The sequence below is a fragment of the Parasteatoda tepidariorum genome, chromosome 10, assembly GCF_982258835.1.
Source record: "Parasteatoda tepidariorum strain Cologne lab strain chromosome 10, Ptep-v5.0, whole genome shotgun sequence".
NCBI classification, from domain to species: domain Eukaryota; kingdom Metazoa; phylum Arthropoda; class Arachnida; order Araneae; family Theridiidae; genus Parasteatoda; species Parasteatoda tepidariorum.
In genome coordinates, this window is record NC_141764.1 from 32,213,726 (window position 1) to 32,240,144 (window position 26,419).

The following is a 26,419-nucleotide window of genomic DNA, read 5'->3' on the forward strand; positions in this document are numbered from 1 at the left end:
CATGTTTTTAAAATGTTATGTATTTTAAAAAATTTTATGAACATTCCACTTTGTGCAAAAAATAAAAAATTTTACTTTAAATAGAAAAAAAAATAAAATAGAATTTTTTATAAACCTGGTTTACATTTATTAAGTAGTTAGGACTAAATTTTTTTTTCATTGATGATTTAATTATTCTAACACAGATATGTTTTCAAAATAATAACCATTCAAAAAAATTTCACAAATTTTCTTTTGTGTAATAAAATAAACAATTTAAATTAAATTTAAAAAAAGACATTCTTTTAAATATAAAGAGGTTCTCATGTTTATTTATAAAAATATTGAAACTCTAACGGAATTACCCTATTAAACATCTGATATGAAAACTACAGGGTGATGCCTATTCCTCGGATACTACTGTATAGATTTAGAAAAAAAAATTTCCAGCAGTCAGATAGTTTTTTTTTTAAAAAAAGGACCTTATTTATCTGCAATATGTATGTAAATTATTTGAAAACTGAGAAAAGAAATAGGGTCAGAACTAACGGAATATGGTAAAATTTACCGCATTTCAGGCACTATGGGAACAATAAAAAGCTCGGTAATTTTTACCGAAGCACTCTGATAATGGTTTTATTAAAATTAACAATAAATTATGGTTTTATATTTTGTGATTTAATTTGGTTAACGTGGTAAACTTTGATAATTTAATCATGATACCTTAGAGCATAACATAAAAGCCATATATTCCGTTAACTTTAAAGTTTTGTATTTTTTTCTAAATGTATGGTAATAAGAAATATAATTTTGAAAACCAGAATTTTCGGTAAACCGTTATCATAAGTATTTACCAAAGGAATGGTTCAAATACAGTCAAGGTTGGCAAGTTTCTGCCGAGGTGGTTAAAACCACTGGTAGAAACCGGTTAAAACTGGCATGGCAGAAACCCTTTTCTGCCACATTTGCGGCAGAAACAGGCAGAAATTCAGAAAATGACATAAAAGTTAAGTACTGAGATTGACATACAATGGATAATTCATAGAATAAACATCTAAATGTTAAACAAAGTGGCCAGTAAAATTGCTGTTTACATTTATGAATCAGTGAATCCAACCAATTATATTACCTCTTACATACAGCAAAGATTAAAACTGTTACTGTTGTAATAATTGGATTGTTGCCATGCAAATTATGTCTTGAAAAGAAAAAAAACTAGTTGAAAGTAGCTCTATTCAGTTATATTAAGAGTTAAATGATAATAATTACTGAATTTCAGAGTTTAATATAATAAACTAAAATTTAGTATTTATATTGATTATTACATTACATTATTCTTTATTTTATATAAATATTTGATATACTGCACTCTTTATATTTAATATAAACAAAATAATATATATTTACAAACAATGAATTAAAAAGTTTGTTGCAGTTACATTTTTCAGTTTACTTCAACAAAACGTCATTAAGCAATTACTAGAACTAATATAGACGTTTTTTAAGTTTCTGCCAGTTTTTGCCGGTTTTTACCGGTTATAACCCGTTTCTGCCACTGGCATGGCAAAAACCAGTTTCTGCCGGCAAAAAGCCAACCCTGAATACAGTATATTTTGGTTTTATCAATCAGAATTATGTTTATTTTCTAACCAGAAATGTCATTACCATACAGTACGGTATTTTCACCAGAATGTTTTTCTCAATGAAGAAACGCTACTTTACAGAAAATAAAAATGTGACAAATATCTCTATTTCTCAACACTATTTAGTTTTCTACACTTCTTGTTCAGCTGATAAAAGTGAAAAACACTAAATCGATTTTTGAAGTACTTTCCTTTTAGAATCATTAAGTTCTCAAGAAAAATAACGGAAAAGGAAATAAGACTTTTTGTTTTTTATTGAAGAAAAAAAAAATCCCACCAAGAATAAAAACATGATAACTCAGAGCTCAGGGATTGACTTGTCTTGTTTTAGAGATTTTATGTGTTTTTAGAACTTGAGATATAAAATTATTACAAGGGCACATACAAAGAAAAAATACTTTCAAAAAAGCTATTTTAACGTGACAAAAAATATAAAGTCTGATTTATTAAATATTTTTAAATGATTTCTTACAGAAGAATGTGTATAATAACTATCAGGTATTAATTTGTAAAATCATTAAAAAAATATATAAAAATAAAAAAAATAAAAAACCTGGCACTGCACTGTTAGGATTTTCATTCTGAAATTATCGTAAAGTAACTAGCAGAAGTCAGTACACACAATTAAAAGTAAATTTTACAGCATAGAACATTTTACGATTTTTTATCCATTTACAACTAGCATGGTTTCAGAAATTTAACTGGACATTAGAGATAGTTCAGTAGCTTTATGGTGCTGCCATCTATGCGTGAACGAGAGTATCGTATTCGGATAGGCTATTGTCAGAAATTGGGGAGTGCTTGAAACTCTTCATGTATTGAAAGAAAGTCAAAAAATATTGTGGTATCAACGCTGTGACTCGAACCCCCGTTCTGCCGGTCATGAGTCTGAGAGATTTGCTCTCTCGGCTATAATGTGCACCCACCTGCAAGCAATTAAGAGGCTTCAAAAGGCGGGCAGCCAGTTATTTATGTAATTTTTAGTTTTTCAATTTGGCACTTTATAGTTTGTTTTGCTTAGAAAATATCGCACTGAAAAAAATAATTCTCTGGCATAATTACGGTTTTGAATGGTTATGACATTTCTGGTAAGAAAAAACCGATTATCTGATTTATAAAACCAAAATATACATCATCTAAAACATTCATTTATTATTTTCTTTCGTTCATGTGCCAACGGTTTACCAAAAATTCTATTTTTCGAAGTTGCAGCACTTATTATCACACAATCAATAAGAAAAACAAAATGTAAAAGTAAATATAGCAGAATAAATCGTTTTTATGACACGCTATAACGTATTGGGATAAAATTGCCAAATTTTGTCACATTTACCAAACTTTATCACACGTTATAAACCATATTTAGTAGTTAATTTTGCCAAAATCATTCCCAAAGAGAATCGGCAAAAATTACCAAGCTTTCTTGGTGCTCCCATAGAGACAGAAACATGTTAAAATTTACCATATTCTGGAGGTTTTGACCATGCTTTTTTCTCGGTACACATCCATTTAACATCTAGTTTATATTAGTATTTGTTTTATATCAATTTCAAATTTATTATCTCCAACTCCGTTTGAATTTAGCAATGCGTTCGTAATTTCATGTAAAGCGTTTCAATTTTTTTGTGATTTTTGATGTTTCAGAATTTTATTATGCTTTAAATTTTTATACAAATGTAAAATATGACCCTTCAAATGTGAAAGCTTTTTTTAAAAGCCTTCAAGTGTAGATGAACTTTGATGTTTCAAAATATTAAGCAAATTAATTACTTTAAATATTAGGTTTCCTATGATGGTCCAAATTTTAAATTATTTTCAAGAAAATATTATATATAGATATACATTTTTCGTGATTATAAGTAATGCCTTTTGCAAAATGCTATCTTTTGAATGTCATCAATTTTGAATTCCAATATATTCATTTTAAGAACTCTTACCGCTAGATTACGGTGAGTAACCGACAGAAAAAGTTGCAATCACTGATCGTAATTTATGACCGTTAAATTATTATGACCATAAAAGTACAGGTTTCTTCATTTAGTTTTTCTCATAAAATATTTGAATATTTGACTTATATATGTAAATTAATGTTATGGTCGTAAGTTAATTCGGGTCTTGACCAGGGCTCAAAAAAACTCAGAAATTTTTCCCGTCCCCGAGGACGGCTCGTCCAACTATGTACCCGTCCTCCTTTGAAAGTAACCCGTACTTCTAAATAAATAAAAATATAATTTTCTCTTATTTATTGCAAACATTTATAGAAATTGCACAATGAATTAGTAGTTACTAGGATTACAAATACTAGGATTGCATTATACAGTAATAAAATAAATACTAGGTTACTAATAGTAGCCTAGTATTTCTGTTATGAAATAATGCATTTCTTTTATGAAATAATTTAAATGACAAAGGTCAAGTTATCTGGAATGTCAATTTATCCGAGAGTACTACGTTTTTAAGGAATCAAATATGACGTTTGCCAGTTCCACAATCAAGCCAATGATTTACAGAGGTTTCTGCACAGAAATCTTAAAGGGGTTTTCCATTTAGGTAGACGTTCATAATTGCGTTTAACGCTTCTTGTTTGAGATCAGTACGTAATGTGTGTTTTTTTTTTTTTTTTTTTTTTTTTTTTTTGTAAGTTCATTGCTGAAAAGTCCCTTTCAACCACTGCAGTACTCCCAGACAGAGAAAACATCAATTCCATCATGCGCAGTATGCTGCTGTATTGTGGGTCATTTTGCTGCATTAGGTTTTATAAATAGCTTAGGTTCGGAGGAATGAAGTTTTCTGGTGTTTAACGATGTTATGTAGCTTACATTTTAATGACACCCATTCTTGAAAAAAAATTTCTTTATCTACTCCTTCAAAAAAGATTGTAAGATAACAAAAATTGAAAATGTATCACGAACATTAACGGAAAAATGGCCGTCCGAGCGGACGTCGGATTCGAGAAATTGGTTGTCCGCTGGGAATTTTTGACCGCCGAGGACAGGCGGACGGGCGGTTTTTCGAGCCCTGGTCTTGACATTGTGAGACTCAGGAGCTTTGTTTGTCGAATGAAGACAAACCGAGAAACGGTGCTATGCTACCATCTTTTGAGAAGTTAGAGTGTTGCGTGCTCGATGTCCATGTTTACCAATGAACAGGGAATGCAGGACAAAATGTTCATTATCACTGATTGGGCTCAAACCCAGGACTAAATTGAGTTAGGAATCTTTCTATAGCAACGGTCAGCTCCATATATTTTACTTGACTTTCTTAAAAGTAAGGGCACTCGGCTTTTTGGTCAAAGTGAGCTCGTCTTATAAGCGGTCAACTCTCCAAAATTTACGTAAGTTTTGTAGAGTGTAGTAGTGTGCATGTTTCAAATGTCTAGGGATTTACGATGCTTTAAAATTTATGTGAATTATAAGTGCTTGAAGATCTTATGAAATTAAAAATTATTACATAAAGAATTATAGGATTTTAATTCTTCAAATGGTAGTTAATATAAAAATAACGTTCTTAAACATAAATTTCGTATATATATATATATATATATATATATATATATGGAACAATGATTTAAATTATAATTATTAATAAAATATTAAACATATTTATTCAAAGAATTTTGAAATGATCGTATACAAATTCAGAAAAAAAAGTATTCACATTTTATAAAATCCTCATCCGTAATTAAGTAATTTTACCGCATTACATTTTATTAAAATATTCTTCTCTTATGCTATTTGTTAAACGGAAAACATTCTTAAGGAGAATGTTTTTAAATTTTTGAATAAGTTTGTACATCGTTAAAAACTAAATCCTCGCTCATTTCCTAAACCTGAACTAAAAAATCTCTAATCTTCTATTTTATAATAATTTATTCGCAATAAATGGTATGTTCGAATTAAATATTTTAATTTTTTGAATGAATGTGTAAATATTTGCAAAGTCATGATAAGTAAATTTTTAGCCGAGTTAAGGCTCGAAACAAAACATTTTTTTAAATGGAACAGAATGAATAGATTAACTACTGGTTAAAAATAATTCCAATAGAAAAAGAAGTGTATTTTCAAAGAATGATATAAATATATAATCATAAGACTTAGTTTGTAATTCAAATAAAATTTTATTTCTTCAAAACATATGAAGAATTTTTCTTGTCGTTAGTATAAAATTAGTAGATAAATTGAAGTTTTGAAAATTAGTAAACAGAAATTATTTGCAAGAAACTCATATTTAAATCTTCTTCTAAATTACTATTAAACACTCTATACAGTGCGCAAAAAAGGACCAACCTGAATAACTTCTGATCTAATTATCGGATCTTCACATTCGACATCAAATACGCTAAATAATAAGTGCAGACAATATTTTGAGTTACGAAATCAGTCACAAAAACATTCTCTAAATAAATATACTTTTTTTCCGACGGATTTTAATTCCTAACCCCCAAAATATAGGGGGTAGCTATAATCTGGGAGTTATAGTCCAAATAGTTTGGTGAGGAGGGTGTTCCAAAGTTTGGACCCCTAAATTTTATTTTTTGCGTATTGCGCTATACCTCGAGAACGTCCTAAGTAATTAGAAAATTTTTTGTGCTCAGTTATAAAATTAGTTTATCCAAAGATAAATCCATGTAAAAAATAACGTTTAGTAAATATTTATTATTTTTCATTATTTTATTTAATAATGGTCCAAGAAAATGTGGAATTGTAAGGTATACAAATTTTTGCATCATTTTAAAGAATATAATTTTACAATGAAAAATAAAAATTTTAGCAAAATCGCTTGAATAGTTCTTGAGAAATCGAATTTTAAATCTCTAATCTTTTAGAAATTCAGTTTCTCAGGAACTATTCACCCGATTTTGCTCACATTTTGTATTTTGCCATGCAAAATCATATTCTTTAAAATGATGCAAAAAATTATAAACCTTACAATTCAAAACTTTTTCAACCATTATAATAAATAATAAAAATTATTAAACACCATTAGAAACAATAAAAATTATTCAACCTCATAAGAAATAATAAAAATTATTAAACATCATAAGAAATAATAAAAATTAATAAATAATTTTTGAAAGTTATCTTTTGCATGGAATTACCATTGAATAAACGATTTTTATAATCGTGTGCATAAAAGTTTCAAATTTGGAGTGTTCGCCTAACGAAATTATTGGAATCATATTTAAAAGATTGCGGCTACCCCCCCCCCCTCTGTATTTTGGAGGTCAGAAGTTCAAATTCGTAGAAAAAAGGTATGTTTATTCAGAGAAAGTACGTTTTAGTGCATAATTTCGTAACTTAAATATCGTCTGCACTTATTAATTAGCATATTTGAGGCTACCCCCTCGAGCCATTAGGTTGAGTCCTAGAACATGAAGACCCGATCATTCGATCAAAAGTTATTCAGGGTGGTCCGTTTTTTTTTGCGCACTGCATTGGTTAACATATTATTTTTTTACAAGTTTAACAACTGATGTTACTTGAATTAATTTATTGAATTTTAACTTTTTTCATTTCATCGCATTCTCTGCTCATTTTGTTTAAAATGAATTAAAAATAAGTTTGTTAAAAAAAGTTATGTGTGTCTAAGTATTGATTTTCGCTTAGTCTTATTGAATAGTAATGGGGCATAAACGATTGCAATTCCCGCTAATTCCTTTAATACAAGCGATGGTATAAAATAAAATATTTATGAATCATACTCGTAGACATGGGTTTTTGAAAGAATTCATGATTTTTTCGAGATCCCATTCTTTGTTCATTTCATGAGAACTTGACTTTTTTTTGACCATGGTATTGCTTGTAATAAAAATACCATAAGAAATTTGACTTGCTTCCACCACTCTAGACTGTCTAATATAAAGAATTTCTCTTGCTTACGTGTAAATTTGCAAATTTTTAAAATTCTAATAATTTCTTCAATCAACTCTAATATGTATATATATAAAAGATAATGATAATCGATGTTAGCATATATATTTTAACTAGAGCAGGTGGTGTTCTTAAAGTCATTTTGTCAATCCTAAGTTAACCAGTTTTTCCTTTTTAAACAGTATGTGAAAATTATTAGCTTAAAAATTTGTCTTAAAAAGAGTAGACGTTATTAAAAAGTGAAAAAGAAATAATTAAACATCGATGTTTCAAAAACTTTTATAATGAACTTTCTCAAAATCAGCATAATTTAAATTCCGAAATGAAAACTAGAACTAATTAGCTAAAAAGAACAGGGTTTGGCGACAAATCTCAACTATGACATTAATAGCACACAGAAAAGAGAGACCAATCCAAAAAGTAAACACAAATTGGAATCAAAGAGCTCTTTTGATACCGGAATTGCCGTACTTACTAATGAAAGATTCAAAACTCCAGAACTTAAAAGGCTCTCAATTTAATCAGTGCCAACCAGGCACTTCATTAAGATCCGGCGACTGCGGTGTGTTGCATAATTAAATCCAACTTAAAGAGGGAACCCCTTTTCTTACGCTGCTGTCCTGGAGAAGTTTTGTTCCCGGAGCAGTATTGTCTGGATAAAGTACACTAGGGAGGCTTAAAAGGAAGCCAAATCACTTCACAGGACCAATGAAAAATAAACAAAACTGGAATTAAAGAGGGGCTTAAAGTTTCTAAGAAAGTAAAATATGAGAGAGTTTTCATTATTGATGCTAGGTTAATTCTAGTATCGACCTTATTGCCCCCTAAGGCCTAGATAGATAAATTAAAAGGAAACCTAGTGATGCTTAAATTATAAAATTCTTGAATATGCTTTCCTGAAATGATTTCTTTTGAAATTAACTATATTTATTTGATTTTCACTATCCGTAATTAAGTTATTGTTTACCGATTGAGACATCCTACGATAGTTATAATTAATCGAAATGAAGCAATTATTCTTTACCAGGTTGGATATATTGTTTCCAATTGTAGTGATTTTCCAATTGCTCTTTTTTATTGTTTTATTGTGCAACACAACGATACGTAACAAACTACGCAATAACATATTGATAAACAATAAGTTTCTAACTAATTATTAATAGCCATTATATATGCAAATCGTAATTTTACCGATTCCACAGGATGTTGATTATTGCGCAATGTTCATTTCCAATCTGCTTAAATTAGTCAGCTGTTAGGGAAGACGCATTTTTAAGCTTCCCTCTTGTAGGGATTAAATGATACGTAAATTATACGTTCAAGGAACATCAAAGGCTGTGTATAACATCTACACAGGTGACGAATCATAGATCTATGCATATGAGCCGGAAACAAAACAGCAATCAACTGTATGGGTCTTCCAAGACGAGGCAAAACCAACAAAAGTTGTTCGAGGAAGAAGCACATCGAAACAAATGATTGCCTGTTTCTGCGGCATTAACGGTCATGTGGCAGCAGTGGCGTTAGAGCAACGCAGGACGGTCAATTCTGAATGGTACACGACCATTTGTTTGCCAGAAGTTACCGGAGAAATTCGAAAAAAGCAGAACAGGCGAATCATTCTTCATCATGACAATGCGAGATCTCACACATCGACTCAAACAAAGGCATTTCTGACGGAGCGAAAGATCGAACTGATGGGCCATCCGCCGTACAGCCCTGATTTAGCACCCAATGACTTCTTCTTAGTCCCACACATCAAAAATAAATTACGCGGACAACGATTTTCGACCCCTGATGAAGCGGTTGATGCATTCAAAACGCATGTTTTGAAGTTACCTTAATCGGACTGGAAAAAGTGCTTTGAAAATTGGTTCAAACGCATGCAAAAGTGTATTGTTCATCATGGAGAATATTTTGAAGAACAATAAAACCAATTTCGATCCTACATATTTGTTTTTCATTATTAGGCCAGAAATATAAATAGCAACCCTCGTAGTTGCGTTTTAAGCTGCCGCACGAGGACTAAGGGATATTCTAGAAAGCTAATATTGGACTTTTATAGTGTATATAATTTTAAAAGACCACAAATGTACCAATTTTGTCCGATTTAAGTAACACCAGCACGTCACCAATAATTGGTATGACAGTATGAGGCAACAGCAGTTATTTTTGAAGGGACCAAAAATAAATCTAAATAATTACGTCGCAACTAAATTTTTAATTTCGATAAAAATACAAAATTATTCTAAATAAATACATATTGTGTGACTAACTATTCAACATTACTTAAGTATTATTTAACCTATCGAAATAAATCTAAATAAACACGTAACACATAACAACTTACTTAACACTACTTAAATTATTCCTTAAGACAACCTAACAAAATTGATAATAATAATAGTAATATAGATAGACAAAGTGTGTGGCTAGAACTTGAAGAAGGAAATTCGATTTTTAATTCAAAATTAGTATTCACACTGTATCCTAAAAAACAAACAAATTTAACCGGAAGCTTTGCAGTCCTTCTATGCCGTCATAGCTCAGATTAGTGTAAATCAATGCATTCGTATCATTAAGAGGAAGTTATAAAAGCCTCTTATTGTACTGCCATCTGCTGATAAGAGAGAGAACCTCTGTCAAGAATAAGGTGAATACATTTGTAAATTTTTGTTAATCACTCCATAAAATTTACATAATCCATTCCCTATGTTCATAAGCACTTCCTTAGGATGGATCTGAAAAACTTCAGTCGCTAAATCTAGCAGATGAAAACTCTAGTACTTAATAATTATTTTTAATTGAAATAAAAATTGTTAAGTAATATACATAAAGCGTCGTTTACCATAACTATTTTAATGCAATATTCATATAAACGCGATGAAAAAAAAAATTATGTCCCATTAACTTGTTGACCAATTATAAAATGATATACACATATCACAAAATTCCACTATCATTTTTTCTGTCATAAGTACTTAGAAATATAGTTGCAATTATAAAGTATCTTTCGCTAAGAGCAGATCATATTTAAACAACAATTAACTTTAATAGGAAATTTTATATTGATGACTAAATAAAGTTTCGCAGTAGGGATAATATTATAATAGAACTTAAGTATTCTTCGGAGGCAAAAAGAAGCAAACTATTCAGAGGGTGATTGATGAATTCGCTTCAGTTTATAATAATCAATCAATCAATTGCTTCGTGTCGTTTATATTAAAAGAAAGTTACGAACTTTTCTCCTGTCGGGGCAATAGGGAATTTTAATTTGAATCTATAAATTTGATACTTTGAAACTTCACGTTATATAATACTGGGGAACAATTTACTTATTTATTTATATTTCTTTTGTTCTGTTTTCAGTTGTATGAGATTTTTTTAAACTGATCTTGGATATTTTCATGTTGCGGATTTCGAATCTGCAATCGGTTTCTTTCTCTAAGCTACATTTTTTAATGTCACTTGTGTATTTTTGTCAAAATGTACAAGTTTAAAAACGTTATATATAACAAGGGTCACATAAATGTTGCTAAAAACTTCTAGGCGAGTTAGGGCATATAATCAGGATTAAAATTGCATTGGAACATATGTCCGGAAACGTCGGCATTCGCTTCTAGGGCATTCGCTTCTTTCCTATTATAAACTGTTTCTTCGTGTGGTTCTGAACAGGTCATAACAGAGAATCGCCCCTACCCACCTACGACGACATTTCTGAGCATGGATTTTTATGCAATTTTAGTCCTGATGCTCCCATAGATGTTTGTCGCAACATTTATGCTATCCACTGTTGTATATAACGTTTTTAAACTTGTACATTTCAACAAAAGATGGGGTTTTTTTCCAATGTCTATCTAGAGAATGACCTTTCGTCATACAGGCTTCTGAAGGGCAGATTTGTTGACCACTCTTTCAGGGGCACCATATTAGGTGGTCCAAAGTTTCTCCCACAATAAGGACAGATAGTACAGAGAATGAACGAACATCCATGCATTGTCCGGAATTCGAACCCAGAACCTTTCTGATGCAAGGCCAGTTCTCTGACTCCTACGAGGGCCAGTCGGCTACAAAAGATGGACAAAAAATGTCATTTTAAAAAGATCTGTAGATTTAGAAGCAAAACTAATTTCAGATTTCAAATCTCCGCACATGAATTAGGTAAGATCAAGTATCTTAATTTTTGCTTAATTATATGTTTAAAATTTTCTACAGCTTTAATTTTGCCAATTTAAAATGGAAACACAGCTTACAGACTGAAAAAATTAGCTAAAACTTTAATGAAATACTTTTTCATGGTTGCCTAGCTTTTTTTATAAAATAATTATTAGATAATTTACAAGGATTAAACACTACACTAGGATAAAGATAATAATATATGGTTTAGTATGGGGCTTTATCTTCATCTCGTTTTGTACAGCGACACCCATGATTGCCTCAGAATTATTTCTTGTTTCTTGACAATTAATAGATTATTACATTAAAGTTAAAAATCATTCAATCACACTATCCCGACGTCTTAAATTGTCTTAACATGTAATTGCTCTATACTTTAATCTCCGTATTTAGTTTTAGTATAGTGATAAAATTTAAATCTAATAGCTTTGTTCGGTTATCAACGCGTTCCAAAAGCTTGCTTTGTTGTTAATATAAAAATTCTTTAATTATTTTTCGTCAAAAAGATTATTCAACAATATGAAAAAAATTTATTGGGTTTCCGGTAAACCGTTATCATATGAACAGAAACATTACTAAATGAACCCTATGAATATCGTTTATTTTGATTTTAATTACCAGAATTATGGTTTTTTTTTTTTATCAGAAATATTATTACTATGCAGTAAAGTAATTTTACCAGATTTTGTTTTCTCTGTGAATAAACAGTATATTAAGAAGGAAGGAAGGAAGGGTAAATAAATATCATTGGCAACTATTGATAATTAAGGAATAAATAAATGTTTTAATCACATCACATGACTTTTTTTAACCAATGAGATTACTCTAAAAAGTACGTTCTATTATATATCGCTAATCTTCTTACAACACACAGAAATTAAAAATTTCCAATCTTATTCGAAGTATTAAGTTGCGAAATCGCATTATGGTTAATATTTTCAAGAAAAAACATATTGCAACTACACTGTAAAAATTTCGGATCAAATTACGGTAAAAAAAAAGCTGGTGCCCTGAGTTCAACATTCGTTAAACCCATTGTAGCTTAAAATCCATTTTTACCGTAAACTTTTATACCGTAATTTTTACAGTAATATTTAATTACAGTGATTCGGTGATTTTATAGTCCTATTAAAATTACGGTATAGCAGATTTTTAGTGTTCCATAAAATATTACGATAAAAAAGGATTTTGAAAAAAGCCCTGGCACCCTGAGTGTTACTATTTTTTACCGTAATTTGATCTGTAATTTTCCACACTGTACCTCCATTTCTAAAATGAAATTACAACAAAAAGTGTAAGTAATAAACTAAATAGTTTCTTCTTCATAAACAAAATATTAACTTTAAACTCATATTGTAAATAACACGCATTTTGCAATACAACTAATGGCTTCGAAACATTCTTAAAATTCAGTTTTTTTACCGTAATTTGATCCGTAATTTTTTACATTGTACCACCATTTCTGAAATAAAGTTACAACAAAAGTGTAAGTAATGAACTAAATAGTTTCTTCTGCATAAACAAAATATTAACTTTAAACTCATATTGTAAATAAAACGCATTTTGCAATACAACTAATGGCATCGAAACATTGTTAAAATTCAGATGCGTTACTCAGAAACTTGGACAACACTGAATAAACATCTACATGTATACATAAAAGGAAACCTAAGAGCGGCTGAGTTCCGCCTGCGAACGGCATTATTTGTTCAGGCATAGCAGCCTGATCCTGAACAGTGCCCAAACACATGCAAATTTCGAGATAAGAGGTGCGAAGGTATTAAACTTCAAGCTTTTCCAGATGGTTAAATGCAAATTCTTAATACCAAAATTAATTAAGTCTGTGGATGCAATAAGTAGAATTTAAGTTCCGAGCAAACATGAGTTACAGTTCCGAGTATTTTACTTAGCACATATTTTTCAGATTAAGCTTAATTTGTATTTAAGTTGATTTAAATTAATCTATTGCTTCACATTATGTGCTTAATATATTAAAGAAAAATAGTTTTCTTCGAGTAATTTAAGAAACGCAGTTGTGATGCCATAATAGGCATTACAAATTTTATTTTAAAATTTCTTTAATTTCTTAAACTTATTTTTTTTTAAATCATTCTTAGCCGAATTTTAATGAAATTAAATCAATTATTTAATTTTTATTACATTTTATAAAAAGCGAACATAACATATTTTATTCCTTTCTTATCGATTAATGCAACGGCTACCTTTTTTTTCAATACTAATGTAAGACTCATTAATTCACTGTCGCTACCAAATCGAAACTAAAAATGTATAACTTTTTATTTCTTACCACAAAAATGTTTCAGTTACATGGTTATACAAATTCTCGTAGTATTTTTCGATTCGACTTCGCCAAATTATTTTCAAATTTATATAGATTACGAGTGGTTGACTTTGTTTTTGTCTGGGTTATATTTCAATAAATCACCAACCATGGATCTCTTCCCATGCTCCTAATTATCTGTAGGGCAATTTCGATAATTTGGCAATTTTTTTCATTCATATAGTAATGGTTTACCAGAAATTTTAGTTTTTAAAATCATAGTTATCATTATCTCACATTTAGTAAAATATACAAAATTGAAAAGCAAATTTAACTGAATAAATGGTTTTTATCTCATGCTCTATGGCAGTGGTGCGCAAATTTTTTTCGACTGCGACCCCTTTTGCAGAGAGAAAATTTTTGGCGACCCCTAGAGATAAATGTTCACAAATATGATACATATTTTGAGCATTTCTTTCGTTTCATCGAATAAAAACATCATCATATTTGACTCATATTAATTTTAAGAAAATACTTTTTGTATAACACAAAAATCAGTAATTGCCCTTTAATGAAATGTATGTGGCTGCAAGTTTCTAACTATCTCATCGATGTTTTGATGTATGTTGCTAATTGCAATTCGCATATCATCTTCAGGGTTTAAACGTGAGCGGTATTCAGTTTTTATCGAAACTAGTTTGCTAAATCCAGTTTCACATAAATACGTTGATGCAAATTGTATTAACACTCTGATGGCATTCTTGCATAAAACGGGCTATTGTTTTTCCACGGATAGCCAGATAGAGAATACATTACGCATTACGGTCAAAGAAAGATTGGACAGCATGAAATTGCAATTAAACAGCGAGTGACGGCGCTTCACTCTTTATATGTACACTGTATAGTATGCAGCATGCAGGGATAATGCATTTCATAAAAGTTTGGCGACCCCCAAAAAACTTCTGGCGACCCCCACAGGGGTCGCGATCCCTAGTTTGCGCACCACTGCTCTATGGTATTGTGATAAAATGATAAAATTTTACAACATTAACCAAATTGTATCATATATTTTAAAACCATATATTATTCATGCAGGTATATCATAAAACCATATATTGTTCATATATTATTAAGCCATATATTGTTTATATATTATTAAGCCATATATTGTTTAATCATTACTAAGGCACTTCGGTAAAAATTACCGCTCTTTTTGATGTTCCCATAGATCCAGAAACATGGTAAATATTACCGTATTTTGAAAGTTTTGACCATATTTTTTTCTCAAACTAGAAAACTTTTTAAAAAAAGATTAAGGCGTTTTGATTTATCGAACAATAAAAAGTCTGAATTCAAACAAAAAAACTCTAATTAGTGTTTTTAAATGATCAATACATTTTAATTAAAATTTAACACACTGATAGTCGTTACTAAAGTATGTTTTCACAAAATTTGATATTCAATTATTTTCACGTGACATAAAGCTAAAGGTTACAGGCTACGTTTTTTTCTATTGCGTCAAAGTACGTGATAATAATGATGATTTATCTTCATCGGTAAATTAAAAAGGTATGCAAACAAGGGAAATATTTGCTATTAAAAGGAAAAATAATAGCGAAAGTAATAAAAAACATCTTGTATAATTACTGTGGAAAAAAAACTTTGACGATAATAAAATTTCCAAAAGTAAACGTAGTTGAAGTTTGAAGATTATTTAAAAAGTTTGTTAACGTAGAAATGTAAAGTTAAGTTGAATTGTAATACAGGTAGTGATATAGTATATTCTTCATAAAATTTGGTCAGTTAAGTTTTTTTATTAAGTGCATATTACCACGACTGGATATCATATTAAAAAACACTTTCTATAAGTTTTAAATAATATTGCTCATTTGAATTCTTGAATGATCTTAAAACCAGAAACTGTAAGATTTAAAAGCTTTTAGCCAGAAACTTTATAAATCGTTTTACAGTTCATATAATTTAAAATCATTTTAATATAATACACTTATGCCCATAAGTCATGGATAAGTAAGTGTAATCTCCGGCATAAAAAGTGTTCAGAAAAGAAATAAACGTGCCTCTCTCATAAAGACCATTTATTAAACAAAATATAAAGAACAAAAAAGATGGTGCAAAATACCATTCGTAAAATATTACGATTTTTGTCCCGTGAAGCAATTATAAAATACATCTTCTTACTACATAAATACATCTATCAAAAACGTAATATTGCAAGGTTGGTATGATGGTTAGTATATTGCATGCTTCCCATGCGATAAAATCGAGGCCATACAACGCCGAGGCAAGCTGATTATCAAATTATCGAGCTGATCTTATGCAAGATTACTCCACTGAGCAAGCAGAGCTCTTTAGAGTTCTGGTACACATGTAGGCGATTGTTGACAACCAAAGACTCGTTAGACAGGCCCTACAAATGCGGGATTCAAGTCAAGTGAGAATGCTGGCCATTCTGTACGGATGATATCCTCAGAATGAAATCATTTATCTACAATGCTTGTATGGTGAGGATGGGCATTGCATACAATAACACAAATTTTGAATTCATGAAACCTCTAAGCAAACGTACTTATTGTTCTAGAAGGATTTCCTGATAAATTCGATGAGTCATATTTCCAATTTGAACATGTAGATCTGTTCTGGAGCCCATTGTAATTCCACCCCAAATGAGCAATCCTGCACAACGAAGTCGAACAACAATGAGTTCTTATGTCTAATCAACAATGAATTTTAATGTTTGAAAAATAATTCCTTAGAACAAATTGATTCTTCATTTATTATAGGTAGAGTGCGCAAAATAAAAAAACGGACAACCCTGAATAATATTTGATCTACTGGTAATGATCTAATCTGAATAGTTTTGAGGGAGTGACCTTACATATGCTAATTAATTAGTGCAGACGATATTTTAAGTTAGGAAATCAAACACAAAAGCGTACTTTCTTTGAATAAACATATCTTTTTTTTTCGAACCTTTTTTTCTCCAACACATAGGAGATAGCCGCAATCTAGGACACATGGCCCCCAAAGGACGGTCAGAAGAGTGGTTCAAAGTTTGGACCCCTTAATGTTAATTTTATTTTTTGCATAATTCGCCATATCTCGGGAACTTTTGAGCAAATTGAAACTTTTTTTCACACAATCATAAAATTTGCTTATCCAAATATAATTTCATGTAAAAAATACCTTTTAATAAATATTTATTATTTTTTTTATTATTTTATTTAATTACAGTTGAAAAAATTTGAATCGTAAGGTAAATTTTAAAGAGTTTAATTTTACATGACAAAATACAAAATTTGAGCGAAATTCTTCGAATAGTCCCTGAGAAATCTAATTTTAAAAATACTGTTTTTTTTACTTAACACTTATTATTTAGCATATTTGAGGTCCCCCCAGCTTTAAGATTGAGTCCTAGAATGTGAAGATCCAATCATTATATCAAATGTTATAAATGTTATTAATTTATTTTGCACTCTGTACACTTTTACTTCTTTTAGATTACGAATCAAAGAAAATATCGAGGCAAAAGAACAGTGTCTTTTGATTTATGCCAAACATTTTTAAGGCATATGAAAAATAATAAACAAAATATTACATTTAAATAAGAAAGAAAAATCTCGTATATATAGAACAGCTTCAATCAATTTCTTATTTCTTTTCGTAAAAATAGAATCGAAATCGAATTTTCGGAGTTTGATGTATGGTACTGCATTTGATTCAGAAAGAAGAACGTCGACTTTGTAAAACACCTAACATAAATCAGACTGAATCAAATAAATTATCAAAGATAAGAATATTTTGGACTTATTCTCTTCTTTTCATAACTCATAAATTCAGTATATATTTTGGTAAAACAAATTGAAAAGCGGTCAATGTACGCAATTCTTACATTAACACGGGGAATATATAGAAATAAAATAAATAGTGTGTTAAAATAATATATATGGTAAATAATTGTACATATTGTAAATAATAATAATATCTATTGTAAATGATAGTATATAATGTAAAATAAATAGTATGATAGCAAACATATAAATGAATATTGGGAAATTTGTTAAATAACAATTTTTTTTATTCAAACAAAACAATCAAATAGTCATAAATTTGATGGTTTTCCAACTGTTGACTGTGAGAAAAAGTTTTATTTACTGATTTCACCTAAAACGGTTAATCAACCAGAATTTTATAGCACTCAAAGGCTCACCTAATGAAGCCACTTAGTTTTTTTGCAGCTGGGTACAAATTATAGCCGGAAATGCTAATCTGATTTAAAATAACTATAATTTTAATTTTAAATAATAATTATAATTTATAACATCTGAATAAAATAATATTTTAAATTCCATGAAAATAAAAAAAAAGTGTTTGATATATAAACATATGACGTGTTTAAAAGCATTTTATGCAATTAATACATAAAATTAGCTCTAAATTTAAGCTGTATTTCTTTCTATGATATTTTATTTGAAAATTAAAGGTCAGATTTCATTTTCTTATAAATCTTATACAAATTTTGACGAATTGAATTTTCTCAAGACTGGTAAAATTTATAAAAACTAAGAATTTTTAAATGTCCGTGAAAAAAATATGAAAATCGCAATTATAAGGATAGTATATTTACACATATAAATTACAAAGTTTTTTTTAATAACTGCATTTGAAAATTATTTTCTCAAGTAATATTCAGCATTTACATAATTATGTCATAATAATTAATACATAGATTATGCGTAGTAGACCACTCAAACGAAAAAAATTTAATTTTTTAAAAGTACAATTTATGAAGAAACTAAAGTACATTTTGTTTCATCCAATGCTAAAATGAAATCGAAAAAACTTATCTGGCTAACCTGAACAACAAATAATTTAATAGCAACAAATCACATGTTATTCTGAAATTAATTAATCCACATAAAACTTTTTCCGCATGAGCAAGTTTGTTTAGTACTTCTTAAAACAGTATTAAACTTCTTAACTTATTTAAAAACATTTCTTCGCGTTTTTATGTTGAAAAAAAAACAGAAAAAGGAATTTAAAATATTTAGTTCTTAAAAGCTAGTTAATAGTCTAACTAAAATGCTTTTAACGCCAAAGAAAAAAAAAACTTCCACATCAGCAAAATAAAAAGAGACGATAATTCTCCATTCTTTAGAATTAAAAACAAAATTATAACAATCAACGATTATTTTTTAATTTTTAACATACCCAAAGTTATTTAATGCCTTAATTGAATCCCTTTGGAATAAACATCGAAAAGTAATTAGTGGTTTTTAGCTTTTTTTCTTCTTGTTTTTACAGAAAGCTTCTTTGATAACGAACTAAAAAGATATCGACTATTTATTCACTTACGTGCTGTTGTATTGAGATAATAACTATTGATTCTTATTATTTTTTTTACATTTAAAGAGCAATTGTTGCACATCGCTTTTAAACACTAATGAACATTTTTATTCGTTTATATATAAATAAAAATGTCTTTCTTATGGAGCGTTGAACTTGATAATTTAATTCAAATTAAAATTTTTAGTTTAGCTATTATCTAGCTGATATTGTTGTAATTTTCCAAAAATAGCTTTTCCATTTATTGTAGAATTAGATTACGTTTTATTTTAAAATGTTTCTATATCTTCTGGTGGACAAAAGTTTGAACAAACATAAAATTTTTTAGAAAAAAAAATTATGTAGTTACTTATTTTAGTGTGGTTAAAAGAACGGTTCTTATGATATCGTTCAAAGTAATTTTGCCCAAAATTTTGTTTTGTTTTCTTCTCACAGCTAGTCTATTTCCAAGAAGCAGTTAACTGCATTTGGAAGAAAAATTGTAAAAAAAAATATTAATCAACGCAATTATTTATGGTTTTTTACTTGCATAACTTATTGTTTAGTTTAAAAACAAAGTTTTTCGAGAGACGCTAATTTATTGCATAATTCAGTTGAACAGTAGCAAAAATGACCAAATTTCTAAAATTGGAAATTGTGCGCATTCCTTTCACCACTATTATGTATACGTACAAAGAACAGTTAAGATAAGCTAATAAGACAGTTAAGATAAATAATGTAGTTACTTATTTTAGTGTGGTTAAAAGAACGGTTCTTATGATATCGTTCAAAGTAATTTTGCCCAAAATTTTGTTTTGCTTTCTTCTCACAGCTAGTCTATATCCAAGAAGCAGTTAACTGCATTTGGAAAAAAACTTGTAAAAAAAAATATTAATCAACGCAATTATTTATGGTTTTTTACTTGCATAACTTATTGTTTAGTTTAAAAACAAAGTTTTTCGAGAGACGCTAATTTATTGCATAATTCAGTTGAACAGTAGCAAAAATGACCAAATTTCTAAAATTGGAAATTGTGCGCATTCCTTTCACCACTATTATGTATACGTACAAAGAACAGTTAAGATAAGCTAATAAGACAGTTAAGATAAATAATGTAGTTACTTATTTTAGTGTGGTTAAAAGAACGGTTCTTATGATATCGTTCAAAGTAATTTTGCCCAAAATTTTGTTTTGCTTTCTTCTCACAGCTAGTCTATATCCAAGAAGCAGTTAACTGCATTTGGAAAAAAACTTGTAAAAAAAAATATTAATCAACGCAATTATTTATGGTTTTTTACTTGCATAACTTATTGTTTAGTTTAAAAACAAAGTTTTTCGAGAGACGCTAATTTATTGCATAATTCAGTTGAACAGTAGCAAAAATGACCAAATTTCTAAAATTGGAAATTGTGCACATTCCTTTCACCACTATTATGTTTACGTACAAAGAACAGTTAAGATAAGCTAATAAGACAGTTAAGATAAATAATGTAGTTACTTATTTTAGTGTGGTTAAAAGAACGGTTCTTATGATACCGTTCAAAGTAATTTTGCGCAAAATCACTATAGTAATGAATTTATTTACTTAACAAAATTGACCATTTAACGGAGAATTGTTAAACCACACAAACTATTATTGCGCCTTGGACATTACTTAACAGCAGTGAAAAGAAAACGAAGAAATTGCACATTTATGAAAGTTGCAAGAATAATTTTTATAGCTTATTTCCGTTTCGTTAAAAATGTTCAATAATTGCGAAAATTAAGCATTTTTTAACGTTTATAATTAATTTAAACAGTTAAAACACATAAGTAAAATAATGGAAACTTATCTTAACTGTCCTTTGTACGTATACATAATAGTGGTGAAAGGAAAGCGCACAATTTCCAATTTTAGAAATTTGGTCATTTTTGCTACTGTTCAACTGAATTATGCAATAAATTAGCGTCTCTAAAAAAACTTTGTTTTTAAACTAAACAATAAGTTATGCAAGTAAAAAACCATAAATAATTGCGTTGATTAATATTTTTTTTTACAATTTTTTTTCCAAATGCAGTTAACTGCTTCTTGGATATAGACTAGCTGTGAGAAGAAAACAAAACATTCAACGTTAATAAAACGTGCAGGGATTCATTTTCCAAAATGGATAAATTTCCTTCATTGTCATTGAGTTCAATAAATGAGTGCAATCAAAATTATTGTGTCTTGGACATTAAAATAACGGCACTGAAAAAGTATAAAAAAATTTCACTTTTATCAAACTTTCGACGATTCATTTGATTGAGTACGGGCGAAAGTTTAAAAATATACTATTCGAGACATTATTAAACAATATTGTTAAACAATATTAAAGTAAAACATTTTCAATTTGGAAATATTTATGTATCGTATGTAATAATTATGCAATAATATTTAATACTTGCGTTTGTGAAACCTTTTTCTATAAATAATTTTAAAGTATTTTGCACGTGATGGATTACAATCAATTAGAATTGCAATTACGAAACTACCATTAGAATTAACGTTAGTATCATTTTCATATTTGTTTTTTTATCAATACATAGGATTAGTATTGCACTGTAAAAAAATTCCGGCATAAAATATTGGCACTTTAGGTGAATAATCCTTAAAATTCATTTTTCCGTAAAATCCATTTTCACCATAAAATATTATATTGTAATTTCCACAGTAATTTTCCTTTATTAGAGTGATTCAGTAATTTTATGGTAATTATTACTGTAAATATAACAATATATCAATTTTTTTGTTCCATATGATCATGTTCCGGTACAAATGAATTTTACAGTAAAAAGAACCGGCAGCTAGAGAGCCAGTATTTTTTTTATCGTAATTTGATCTAAAAATTTTTGTAGTTTACTAAAATTTAACAGTGTTCGGAAACAAAATCAACGCTTTAATAATACCCAGAACAATTCAGTTTAGGAGAAGGATAGCATTAAAGAAGTATGTAAATATAGTTATAATTCCAAAGCACTTACCTTTCTCTGCCAACTCCTATAATCTTTCATTGTTGTAGGGGAATGCTGACGAGGTCCTGAAAATAATATAACAATTATCATCAAAAATGTTTAAGTTTAGATGCTTTAAAATGTATTTCTGAAATATAGTCTTAATAAATCTTACAAATTAAGCTGGAAAAATCATTAACAAAAAAAAATTCACTATTGATTTTTATATTATTGTCATTCTCGCTTCGCTTGCCAACCCCAATGATTGCTTCAATATAATTTTTAGTTCCTCGGCGATAAACAGATTGTTACATCCAAAAGGTCAAATTGTATGGTCCCGAAATGTTTCAATGTATTAACACAGATTCGGTTTCGCATATTCTATTGGGCTAAAATTTCAACTTAATACTTCAGATCGATTATCATTGATACTTTATTTACAATTTTTCCAAAATCATAATTAAAAATTTCTGTACTAGTTGTAATATGGGACATACTTTATTCATTAGCAACTTTCCTAAGTTTTAACTTTATTGAATTTAAATTAATTAATATGCCAAATCACATGAAAGCCTTATGTTAATAGTGGAGCAAATTGTTACATTTAATTTTGAAATGAGACTTTTAATGAAAGATTTTTTCCTATTGTTCTAATTTTTAATGCCAGCAAATCTAATCTGAATGTGCACTAAACCGATAGAGATTTTCAAACATTTCTTAATTTGAATATAGTGCAAATTTGTTACAATTTTGATACCGCGTAAAGTAAAATCAAATTTTCTTGAAAATACACCTTTCTAAAGTTGAAAACACGTTACTGAGGTTCAGTTGCAACGGAAGTGTGGTTTACTTTAACCTCTTATTTAAGTTGCTACAAATTTGAATGATTTTATGAGTAATTTTCTGAGAATAAAATTTCAAAATAAGATAAAAGTAACTTGCGTGAACGAGAAACTCAAGCTAATCACATTTTTTTACATACATAAACGGATATGAAAGAGGATTCAAATAAGATCTGATGCACGAGTCACCAAGTCCTCCGTGTCCATAACAAACCATACCTCTGGTGGTACTTATCCAGGAATGTCCGTGTCTTCTGGATAGGTTCAAAATTACAAGGCTAAGTAGTTGAACATCAGTAGTCGTAAACCCGAAATTGGGTTGGCTGTTCAACGACGGTTATAAAATAAAATTATAAAATGAAAAATTCAAGAATTTTTATTAACTTTTTTCTAGAACAGCTGTTAATGTGTATTATCTTCTAATGTTTGGACCTTCAACGTTACGCTTTATACTGCTTTTATTATTTAATTATCAATAAAAATTATCTTTTAATTCACAAGCAGACAAATAAAATAGTAAAATTGCGACTAACAAGGCGTGAATAATCTATTTTATATCATATGCAATTTATGTCGATCCTTAGGTATTCTACCAGAAAATAGAAAGCACGATCATAGCATAAAAAATACATAATAACATGTAAAGTAGGCATACAGAAACATCTCACGGATGAATTTATCTCTACTTAAGAAATGTGACGAAAAAAATGAAGAATGAACTTTTTTTTGTCGCCACATCAAATGTTCATCGCCAATTTTTTTTCTTTTTCATTCTCAATGTCTTCTACATAGTGGCAGTGGAGTACGAGGTTAGAAGATAAGTGGATTAATGTTGAGAAACTGAGCTTAATGGACAGACTAAAGTAGCAAACTGTCGAACCAAACAACGTCGTTAGGCTGTTTTATGTTCTTCAGATATTTTTTTCGCCAACCTTTTCAATGAGAATTACGTGAAGTACTGCATTCTTACCGAAGACTTGCCATAAAAAGGGTAAAAAAAAAGATTGTCCTCATTTACAGTGGTTTGAGTGTGGTGTGGTTAATAAACCTTCTTACAGAAATTTTAGTTTCTTGAGGATAAAACATGCTAGAATTGTCTATTACATAGGCTTGAAGAAGTTCATGACTTTGTCGCGTTTTTTGTCTTCACAGTTACTTGTTGGTGGTATATTGAATAAATAATTGAGTAATACCTCAATGAATTAAGTTCTACAAATCAGCATGGAAGATCTGTGTCTACAGAAAAATAAAAATTTATCCTTGTACTTATATATGCTGTTCTAGATTTTTATAGAAAATAAAAAAGTATAAGTTCACTGCGAAAAATAATGTGGCTGAAAAAACCAATAATAGTAAAATTTACTGTATTTATGGGATTATGGTAATACCAAAAAACACGATAATTTTTATCGACACGCTTTGATGATGACTTTTGGTAAAATTAATAATAAAATAGAAAACCACCCACAATTCGCCACAATGCAAGGGGACTCTAACCAATGATCTGTCTACCTATTTTACGTCAGCACTGTGTTCGGTGCGAGCCGAGAGCTGCATTCGTTCCAGCCAGCCAAACCTGGGTCATCTAATCTTTCACTTTTTACTACCATACTTGGCCCTAGAGCCCTGTTAAAGATTTTTCTACATCTATTTTTTGACCTGGGGTGCCAGTCATTTACGTCAATCACTCTAATTCTGATTTGGCAGAATCCAGCCATCGTTTATATGGCCTATCTATTTTCTGACTACAAACTAGAAGTCATTAATATTATTATTTTAGGGTAGACTATGTTTGAGGGTGCCCCTTAATTCTCGCAAAGTTGTGATCGCGGTTGATCGCCAAGCTGGACGATATTGAAACCCAATCGTGATTCTGATTGGTTCAGATTTTAGCATTATTTTTAAATGTTCAACGGTATATGTAATTTCAGAGGTCCGTTAGTTCTACGTTGGATACTGGCTGGTAAGGTTACTTTTGAATCTGGTCAATAAGATCGAAGGTATGTGGGCAGTCATAAAAAGGGATTTAAGAAAAAAATGTAACCGCTTGTTCTGTATTACAGACGCCATTTTCGATTCGTACTTCGTCGAATTTATGTGACGATGGAGGTACACAGATTCTATTCGTGATAAATTTAGACAGTATCTAACTGTTATTAGATAATTCTGTGCACCTAAATCTGAGAATATTCAAGTTTAATGAAGAAATGAGTTGTTTTTTTTCCTCTTCTTTCTGCGCCTACCATTAATTTTTGCTTCGATTCAAAATCCTTTTTATTGGGTTTATTAATTTTGCTTATATTGGGTTCATTGCAAATTTTAGCCAATGTTTTGTTGAAATTGTCCAATGTTTTATTGAAATATCATTATGTTTTTGCCGCCGTTCCTGTTACCACGGTGTTCCACGCAAACAGGAATAGCGCCAAACATAAGTCACCAATTTCGCCAAAGGGCACCCTCAAGTATATTTTTCCCTTTTTTTAAGATTTGATTAACATATAAATAGACTTCAAAGCCTTTCACCGTACATTAGTCTCAGAAAAATCTTATGTTTCTATTCTTAAAAGATTTTTGCAAGACATTATATTTGAAGTATTTCATGAATAAAAAACAAAAGATAATATAAAACGGATATTTAAAAGACCAGTGAAAATCTTTTTGAAAAATAATGAACCAGCGAAAAATTGTGATGCAAAGGAAAAAACTAGACCTCTTGGTAAAACACAAGTTTAATGATTTTCGTATCCTCTAGAAAGCCATTAAAATTGTAAGAAACACCGCGAAATCGATTTCACTCAGGATTATAATAGACTGAAAAATGATATTGTTTTATCATTAAATCTTGTAAGTAGAGATTATGCTTGTAATATCTAAATTTATTTCGAAATAACTATTTATGCGGTATTTATAAAAAAATGAAAAAGCGGGACCATTTTATAAACCATTGTTCTTTAACAAGTTTAAAAATTATTTTATAATGTAAGAAAATATTAAAATACTTTTAACGTTTATGTGTTGAAAAATAAGCGTTTCTTTTTCCATATGGTTATGTCGTCAATAATAGTTTTAGCAAATAAATTTCATGATAGTTAGTTTAATGGTTTAGGTGTTTAGTTTTCAAAATGGCGAAATATCTCATTAATTATTCAATTTTAAGAACATATTTATTGGTGCAAACAGGTTTACTCTCATCTGAGAAATAAGGGCAAGTTACAATTTTTTAGAACTCGATACAGGATGTTAATAATACATCGTTAGTAAATTTATCTTAAACAAAAGAATTTTTAAAAAAAACTTTCATAAATCTAATCACCA

General features: G+C 29.3%; 1 protein-coding gene across 4 annotated transcripts in view; it reads right to left on the bottom strand.

Annotated features, from left to right (window-relative positions):
* The window catches only part of LOC107455064 (apoptosis-stimulating of p53 protein 1), a 470,765-nt gene that overhangs the window by 245,616 nt on the left and 198,730 nt on the right, over positions 1-26,419 (bottom strand). For all 4 annotated transcript variants that reach the window (XM_043039313.3, XM_043039312.3, XM_043039311.3 and 1 more), the window contains one exon: positions 22,293-22,348. In XM_043039313.3, coding sequence (XP_042895247.2) covers positions 22,293-22,348 — 56 coding nt within the window. The remainder of the gene's footprint in view (positions 1-22,292; positions 22,349-26,419) is intronic.